Raw genomic sequence first — 9,393 nt, 5'->3', positions numbered from 1 at the left:
AGCACTGGGGATTGTGTATGGGACGCGAAGAAGTCGTCGAGGAACAAGAGCGAACAAGAACTTGGGGTAAATCCCAAACCGACAGAAGACGGCCTCCTGCTCCTACTGCACACATCCAGACAGCCGAGGCTGAAACGAGACCAGCTTCCACGATTCCGCAAACTTTTCCCTTGTTTTCCACATCTGACTTCCCGACCATCTATTTAGGACGACGGAAGAGACTTATCAGCCAGCCAACCATGAGTGTGAATCTCCATCTAGTGAATGGGATGGCTCAGAATTTCACTCTAAACTTACGATACAACAACGCTCGAGCTTAAAAGACTTGCCTTTGGACTCCTCGAGTCATCCATCAGCCATATGTACCGCAAGTTCCGTGCAAGAAAACTTCCCTTCACCAATCGTGGAACCAACTGCCTGAATTGGACCACCGAATGAAGCCAGCCCTAATGAGCATTGATATTTCGGCAGTGTGTGTTTGCATTAGGCGGGAGTTTTTCGTGCCTTTGAGCTCGGTAAATGAACCAGTTCCAGGAAAGAGGACACCGACTCGCTCCCACCAACTCCAGCTCGACCGAGCACTATTTTGGAGATGCAAGTAGGAGCGTGGCGGTGCGTTGTTCCACTTGGCCTTGGACCACGAGGCCCACGAAGCTCACCACCAACTTTTCTTCCGCCTCATTTATGTATACCATTGGCCAATGCCACCAGTCATCCCCCCTCCCCATTAACATGCGGACTAGTCGTTCGTTAAAGTAAGCGATCAACCTCGCATGACTTGACATTCCCTCCCTCCCTTCCTCCTTCCTCCTTCCCTCCCTCTCTCTCTCCCTCTTTCGTTCGTTGGGAAGAACCATCTTCTCTCCCTTAAATGAGAAAAAGCCACCCATCCCCGTTGTTGTTGTTGTTGTTGTTGTTGTTGCGTTAGCATGCCAGATTGGTCTTACCTTGAGTAAATCGATAGCGAAGCCATCGAATGCATCATTGCCTTTTAAAGACTTGTTGATCATGACATAAGGTCGCTCTTCTCGGGTGACGACGGTCAAGATGACCTCATCGCTTTCGTTGGTCTGGATTAATGACCTATTTAGGACGGAGAGGCCAGTGGTCGTGGACCAATGACCGATTTTCGAGATGACCTCGTTGTGACGGGAATATCGCATCAGTTCCAAATTCAAACTGGATCTTCGCCCTCCCTATAAAAGAAGGTGATATTAAATCTCTGGCTAGAATTGGACTCCATCCTATGCATCAAGTCAAGGAGGAGGACCCATTGGACCACCCAGTCACATGGCGACGGTCGAGTGGGTTCTGGCAACAAAACATGTTGGGTATCCCTCTCGTCCCACTTGGGATTGAAGTGGGATCCTCCTCAACATGACGAGACTCATCATGGAGGGCTGAGTTCCATTGTTTCTGAGCGATGCTTTGAAGATTTGGAACAAGGCGAGAACAACGTGGTCTCGAAGATCTTGTGGTACACGTTTCACGAAAGAGACGAGGCAAGCGACTCCTTGAGGGAAAGTGCATGCCATCCATTGAAAATCAGTGGAGAGAACGGCTAAAAAGGAAAACCATCTCATCCAAGACTCGTTCCTGACAAAAAAATTGAGAAGGGGAGCCAACTTTTTGTGTTGATGTTTCTTCACAGTAGGGCTCGTCATAAGCAGATTTGTATGCCGACCACAAAACCCTATCTTTCGAGTTGGAAAGTTTGCCGTTTCAATGAAACAAATTAACTTCCTTCATTGTCTCGTTCTCATAAAAAAGACTTTATAAGCTGTCGACATAGGCCTATGTTATTGAATTAATGTTTTTTTCAGATTTGAGGAACATCATCCCTAATAGTGGGGAAAAAACTTCAGATGTTGGTTCATGGTACCGCTAATTTCAAATATTCTGAATAAACCCAACAAGACAGGTCAGTTCATATAGTTCTACCTTCGTTCATATAAAGTGACATTCAGTGTCCACATTATTAGCATACCTTGAATGAAAGCTTGCCCGTCATTCCTTCCACCTGAACAGCATTTAGATAATTGTAAAATGTGGGCCCATAAAGCCACGGCTTTTCGCTCTTGCACGACACCTTGTCATTGCCGGGGGGCCTGTTCCGTTGTGGTTCGCTCTCCGGGTGTCTGGTAGCGGCCCCTTCACCATCATCATCACCATCATAGGCATCGGGACCTTGGCGATAGTGAGCATTAGCGCCGACCTTCCGCCCCAAAGGATCCTCATTATGGTTATGATGACTGGGCACCGACTGGTGTTCGGGGGTGAGAAGGAGGAGCAGAGGCGCGTATTGGTAGTTCAGCGCTTGGACCGTGTTCAAAAGTATAAGCAGGCTATCGTAGATGATCGCAGCTTCGTATGCCACATGATTTCCGATGTCGACTGCCTCGAAGATTATCGTGGAAGGCGAGCTTGATTCGGTAGATTGGTTCGTAATCGAGGATGAAGCCCCAGCACTGCTTTTGTTGTCGTTGTTGTTGATGCTGTTGTTGTTGTTGTTGTTGTTACCGCTAAAGGTCCCGAATTTGCTTCCCTCACCGTTGGTCCAATAGGGAACGCGCTTATCTTGCTTCACTTTTGTTATGAATGGAAAGGCCTCCTCATCTGATTGCTCTCTGTTATGTGTCTAAGGAAGGGAAACGAGAAAGAAAAAGAAGAAGAAGAAACTCTCCTCATTAATGATGGATGGAACAAACTACAAGGTTAGCCATTCTTCTTTATATGGGGGAAAAAGAGAAAAGTCTTGATGGGCCGTAATGGCTGAGCGCGGACTGGCATCATGTACCGAATGGTTTCAACTGGACCAGCCACTACATACCCTATACACTGGTATTGTGTCCTTCGCATCGGCCCAAAACGTCAAAATTAACTATGATTGATACAGAAGAGGTCAATGGTCAACGAGTGCAAGCATATGAATGTTTTCTCCGTCAATAAAAGGCCCTCGATCTCGCGTGGACATGAGTTACGGCACGCATGAAGTCTCAAAGATTAGCAGCCACAACAACAATAACGGCGAAAGCACTGTGTAGCACTGACGGACGTATCCCCAAAAGTATCTCCGATCTCCCTCTATCTCTCAGTATTCTGTTCCGCCTCGAGCTGAGCTTGGGTCTTTCGTGATGGACCCTCCTCCATTCAATACCCAACTAGCCCGCTCAACTTTGAGCATTGGAGCGCGACAGTGTGGCCACCCCAGGGCACCAAATGGGATGAGCCCTCAGCAGGACCTGTCCCTCGTGAAACTGTCTTCAGAGACATTCAATAGGTGTCCTTGGCTCTGACTGATGGAATCTTTATTCATATCATGCTCTCGGTAATATTTGTTCTACGATTCACTGTGTCGTCCAGTCAAGCACAGCTCTGGAGAAACTAGCCCACTGCCTGCCACGTATGGCCTATCGATGATACGACTGGCTTCTTTCGTTGATGGTGGGATGGATGGGACAGGAATTGGTCTGGCCCTCAGCCAAGGGGAACGATGGGCTCGAGATCATTGAATATCAATAATGGCAATGGTCACGGAGCTTCAAGAATGACTCTGACCAGCATCCCTCATGACATGACTTGAGCAACGAATCCTGCCGAAATTGGCTCGAGTCTCATGGCACCAAAGACCACCGGGAGGGTGAAAGGGTGCAGAAAATGAAGAAAATAAAAAAACGGAAGACAACTCACCTTGTGTCCTCTTTCGTCGTGGTTCCGGCTTCGAAGCAGGCGTTGCCTTTGGAGCAGATGCATGGCACTCATGGCATCTGCAAAGTCCATAGATCCGGGTAGATCGCGGTTGTGGATCCGGAAGAAGGAAAAGCTCTTCCAGTGAGGATATACTTTGTTGTAGTGCTTGTTGAACACTTTGGGTGGATTGGGTGTAGTGAGCTCATTGAATTCCAAGGTGCTCAAGAAGAAGTTCCGACCTTCGCCATACCAGCCAATATCGTGGCACACTTGGAAGAATTTGGGCAAATAGATGTCAGGATCGGGGATGTCGATGAGGACATTATGAAAGTCCTTTTGTTTCAAGAGCTGGATGACGTTCCTGTCCTGGAAAAAGATGTAGGGAACAAGTAGTAATAAAGAAAGATAAGTAGTAGGAAGGAACGAAGTATAGATCAACAGAGAAAGAGCACGAAAGAGAAACCCAGAGAGGATGGTGAACGGAGAAGAAGGGGGCATTCTGTGAGCGAAACATCGAGCGACCGAGCTAGATAGCTAGCTAGAAAGCTAGCTCCACTTGTTCCTTCCATTCAGACTCCAAATGCTTGTTCCTCGTACTTCGATAGAATCGTGGATGATATTGAGAGTGGGACGTGTCCTGTTCCATTAACTTGAGGGTGACATTATCAAAGGTGGTAGGGATTTGGGGATTTAGGGCTTCTCTCAATCCCATCATGAAGAAGCGAGGGCCCCTTTTGAACAACAAAACCGACACCGAATCGGACATGATCTCCCTGATTTCGAGACATGGCAACGAGGTTGCTCGCCTAGGGTTACCTTCGTACCCAAAGCAATGCAGACATGAACATCCTAGATTAGAGGAAAATTACTAGCCACTTGATCCGTCGATCGTAAAGTGGTTCTGAAAGGGAGAAATGGAAGCAAATGCTGTTGTCTGGCCACACCAATTTGTTTTATTCCATGACCAAGGACGAATGCAGATATGGGGCATGTCAGTGCTGTACAACGACGACGTGTGTTCTAGTCACGTTTCTAATGAGGCTCAGGCACCGACCATCCAAGGCTGACCTCCAAATTTGGAATGGGAATACTAACTGGATCCAAGCATTGGTCGTTAAGTCGCATCTGAGAGTTGTTACTCCAGAGTGTCATGTTCCTTGCTTAATTGGATTGTCTACCGCTCACCAGAATCACGAACAGACGTACGTACGTACGTACCGTACGTACGTACACGGTATAAGGAGAGATCATGGGCCCAGATTGGTTCGAACTATTGTCGAGGCTGTTATCGATAACCCGGCGGCGAGTCTCGGTGGCTTAATTGGATTACAAGGCTATGACTTGGCCTTTGCTACACGAGCAAGCAAATCCTTACTGACACAGATTTTCTCGTTAATGCCAACAACAACAACAACCCGTGTGGCTATTGGCAGGGAGCGTTCCAAGACGAATGGAGAGGAAATTGCTGAGCGCTCAATTTGTTTGCGCATTCAAGACTGAGATTAATTATGTTGGGGTGAGCTTGGACCTTGCAAAAAATGGCCCTTACCATATTCAGCGAAATTCGCAGACTCAAACACTGAAAGCCCTGACTCAGAAGCAAGTCTTGGAGCAATAGGGATCGCTTGGCAGTCTCCTCGGTATACACAAGGGCCACTCGGGTCCAATTAGCAAAGACGAGGAAATCTCGGAGAGCAGCATGAATATCTTCCAGCTTGGGATGAGCATTGAGCGAGAATTGTCCACTGTCACGAATCATTAGACGACTTGAGCTATCCGGAACCATTTCCAAGTAGGGAATATCAATGGCGTTGCAGATGGATTTGGCATGAGGGCTGAGTAGAGAAATCAAATAATCAGAGAACTAGATCAAGGGAGTGAGTGCAATTGGAAATTCTTTTTAAGATCCCACTCACCTGAGTTCCTCGCTATTTGGTCCAATGAGAGCATGATATCCATTGGTCTCAAGGCTAGAGCAAACAGATTTCGAGAGATGGAAGCTGCTTAAGTTTTGAACGAGGATATCGTCGAGCTGCAGACAGAAATCGTCAGAGTTCTGATTTAACAGCCGCGAGGCCGCCTGAGATTACGAGAAAACGACATTAAAATTTCACAATCTATATGGAAAGCCAACTTTTTTGCACGCATCCATCTGATTCAAGGACTCACCACAAACGCCTGTTTTCGAAATCCTTGAGCGAATTCCTCCTGAGTATAAATCACGCCTACACGCAGCTCCATTTTTCGTTGTTGATATCGATTGAAGCCACTTTGACTGTGTTGATTGGGGAGTAAGGCACAGCCATTGGTTTTTCTTCCTGGTGTGGTGGCTTTGATGGCGTTGGTCACCATGGATCTCGGGATGGTGAGAAGTACGAGAATCCATAGCGGGAGATTGAAGGCCATAATTTGGCACCTAACAGCCCCTGAGCATCCTTTGAAGCCGCACATCCCCACCAGCTGAGTTGACAATCGTCAGAGATTGAAGAACCATCCTATTGACGTTATGATCTCTTCACTTCCAAGTTCACTTTAGACTCAAGCTGCTTGCTTTCGTGTTCCTCGTCGAGGGTTGGAAGCCCTTGGATTTGGCAAAGTGGAAACCCCACTGACAGCCACTTCTTATGCCAACTCCGACAGACTACTACAGTACTTCTTCTACTACTACTCCATCCTGGGTTATTTGGCAGAATAATCTCAAACTTGTGCTTTTGAAGAGTTCCCAGATGGTTAAGCAAGCCTCGAAATCTGCACCTGGAGACCTCTTGTGTTCCAATGAGTGCCACTTAGACTGGCATTTAGGAACGTATGTGGATCAGTGAGCATGGGATAAACACATGAGCCTATGATGAAAAACAAACAAGTAAATATTCATTCCTGTTTTAGGTAAAAATATTGAGGGACAATATGGTGGAATTACGTGTTCCAAGGATTATATGATGGAAAAGAAATGGATACAAAAGCTTCAATGCTATTTAAGGAAAATTGTGAACAAGGATATAACTACTATAGATCATTTCACTCAAAGCTAAGACATACGGTTTTTAGCCAAAACATGTGATTTATTTTTTTTGTTGATGTTTTTCCATTTTTTTCTGTAATATGTATTGAAGTTTCAAACTTTTATTGCCATTTTTTACGCGCTCATCTTTTTCATTGCCATTTTTTTCCTCTCTGAAAGGTTTCATTATTTAGCTAAAATATAAACTGTCATGAGAACGTGTTTGAACCTTTCAAAAATAGATTGATACAAAAGCTTCCTTCTCGTTCTCCATTAAATGGCCAAATGTCAAGTGCACGTAGAATGGAAACTCATAGCCTCTTCTCTGATGGTCTTGCCCATTGGCTCTTTTCATTTTTGTCATGTTTCGGTCTTTTTTCATCTTGTTAATTATTCGAAAAAGGAAGTAAAGGGACTAAAATATCTGCATTTCTTGCACATTCTTTTGCATTTTGATGAGCATTTTTGCCAGTTATAATTGCATTCCTTGTGGAGGCCTACTCAAAACTCTTCGCACGATCAAAACAAAAGATATGAGTCTTGATATGGCATACATAGGTTTTTGCTCCAGCAAGCATAAGCTCCAATTTTCCATCAAGTTTGAAATGATCGCGCGAACAACTGAAAAAGATTTGAAAAGAAACCCATTTGCCGGGACTGGACCAGATATGAGTGCCCATGGGTTCACGATGCGATCGGCAAACCCTCTTTGAATAAAGCTCCGTGTTTTACTCAATCGTTTGTGTACTGTATTTAAAGTAGTTAGTACGTGCTCGTATGTTTAAAGGCGATCTTGTATACATACGTACACCCAAGATCATTGCGCATGTGCATACAATTTGCCGTAAGGACTGACTTTTCCCCAGGGGAAACAATGAATCAGTGGATTAAGAGAACGAGAAAAAGTCGAGTGTAAGTAGTGACCACCAGCTTTTCTCATCTGATTTGGGACTAATCGCGGTCTGTTGAGTTGGTACCTCAGACTAAGGTTTGTACTCAAAACTACTGGGACCGACCCAATCATCAGGAGGTTTGGTATTTTCGTCCCTACACACTGGCTTTCAAAGTGAGCAGCCCAATTTTGAAAGCCATCAGACACAAAAAATAGACACAGGAAAATCCTGCTCTTGGGGAGTTTTTGGTCCATCCCAAACCATAACTGAGGCATTTTGTCATGAGCAGAATGAAGATGGGCCCAAACTGAGCCCCTTTTTTTCGGTACAGATTAGAGTATATAACTCATCTTGAGCTCTTTGATGGAAATGATAAAGTAGCCCCTTGGTAGAAAAAGCAGAACCAATATATCCATTGCCAGTCCAGAACTCAATCTCGAGAACACATGCTTCCAAACACACAACGACTAACCTTTCCCGAGTTAAACTTGAATGGACGGACGGACAGACATAACGAGAGTTGGATGGGGAGTTCACCAGGCGCTTCACATATTTCACATTCCTTAGTTCTTGACTCGATCAAGCCTCAATTCATCAATCTTGGCTTCGGCAAGTGTCACGCGATTGCAAAAGTGGGCCTTGACTAACACTGTTCATATGTCGTTTGAGGAAAATGCCTTTGAAAATCCGACGTTTTCGGACCCCTTTGAACGGCCTCCATGGAATTTTGCTTCTCCCTTCAGAGTCTTTTGGGGACCACTTCCGACCCCGTCTTGAGCTCTGGCCTCACACTGGGATACGAATGATTCTTCTACTCATCCCTTGGAGAGTCATGACCACGGATTTGGGACCAAATCCCCGTCCTCAGGCATCCTCTTCAAAGTTATTCCGATTTTCTCTCCACTGAACGCTCGGTCTCCACCGCACTCAGTCAGTCGGTCAGTCGGTCCTCTGTCTCGTTCTTGAGCCTGCTCTTGCGCTCTTGCGCAATCTTGAACGAACGAACGAACGAACGGACGAACGAACGGACGGAGCCAGCAAGCCAGCCAACGGGCGAGCGAGCCTCGATCAGTTGGCCTCCAATCGTTCCTTTTTTTCCCGCCAGAAACTCAAACTCGAACAAGCTGGATGCGGATGCGAGAAAAACCGCGAAAAGTAAGATTAAATAGCACGCCTCGCTCTGCGTCAATTGCAGTTAGTCTTGGTCTGCCAGAGGAGGCAAAAGGTTCGTTTTTGAGCAAAAAACTTGAGCGATTCCTTGGATTTTGTAGATCGATCGAAGAATCCTTCCCAAGGCTCATGATCGTCCACAATCCGACAGAAGCAGATTTGAAATCATGGCGCCGTTCAAATTTGGCCCAAGGACAATATTTCCTGAAATGCAATCATTGAAGGAGGGTCGATTTTCCTCACTTCAATTTGCCGTTCCATGGCACAAAAACGTCAACTTAGCGGGATAGCCAGAAGGAGGGGCAGAATTCTTTTGGTAAGAAAAGAGCCTTCCTTTTGTGGCTCCTGGAGATAATGATTGTGGACCAAGCTTGAGGCTAAGGTTGGAGAAGGGGGGTTAGGACTTGCGAGGCAGGAAGTGGAGGCTTTTACTTTCCAAACAGGGCAACAATAGGAAGACAATGACATTTTATGCTGACAATAGCAAATTCACAAGCAAGTTGTCCTTCTTCTCGAGGAAGTAACCAAACACGAAATACCATACCTATTTTCTCTACACTTAAAGCTGTTGTTTGACAACGGTTATACAATAGAATTGTGCCTCAAAAGAGGCTCATATTGGTAGTGATGTGTCAAATC

General features: G+C 45.7%; 1 protein-coding gene across 1 annotated transcript in view; it reads right to left on the bottom strand.

Annotated features, from left to right (window-relative positions):
- LOC131884199 (glutamate receptor ionotropic, kainate 1-like) overlaps positions 1–8,508 on the bottom strand; it is an 11,025-nt gene extending 2,517 nt beyond the window's left edge. Inside the window, exons 1-7 of the mRNA XM_059231895.1 lie at positions 8,057–8,508; positions 5,860–6,533; positions 5,607–5,770; positions 5,240–5,525; positions 3,691–4,056; positions 1,988–2,638; positions 948–1,196 (exon numbers count right to left, since the gene is read on the bottom strand). Coding sequence (XP_059087878.1) covers positions 948–1,196; positions 1,988–2,638; positions 3,691–4,056; positions 5,240–5,525; positions 5,607–5,770; positions 5,860–6,141 — 1,998 coding nt within the window. The 5' untranslated portion in view covers positions 6,142–6,533; positions 8,057–8,508. The remainder of the gene's footprint in view (positions 1–947; positions 1,197–1,987; positions 2,639–3,690; positions 4,057–5,239; positions 5,526–5,606; positions 5,771–5,859; positions 6,534–8,056) is intronic.
- Between the last annotated feature and the right edge of the window lie 885 nt (positions 8,509–9,393).

The sequence above is a fragment of the Tigriopus californicus genome, chromosome 7 (genome assembly GCF_007210705.1).
Source record: "Tigriopus californicus strain San Diego chromosome 7, Tcal_SD_v2.1, whole genome shotgun sequence".
Taxonomy (NCBI): Eukaryota; Metazoa; Arthropoda; class Copepoda; order Harpacticoida; family Harpacticidae; genus Tigriopus; species Tigriopus californicus.
Note: the sequence above shows the minus strand (reverse complement) of the source record. Positions and strands in the feature narration are given on the sequence as shown.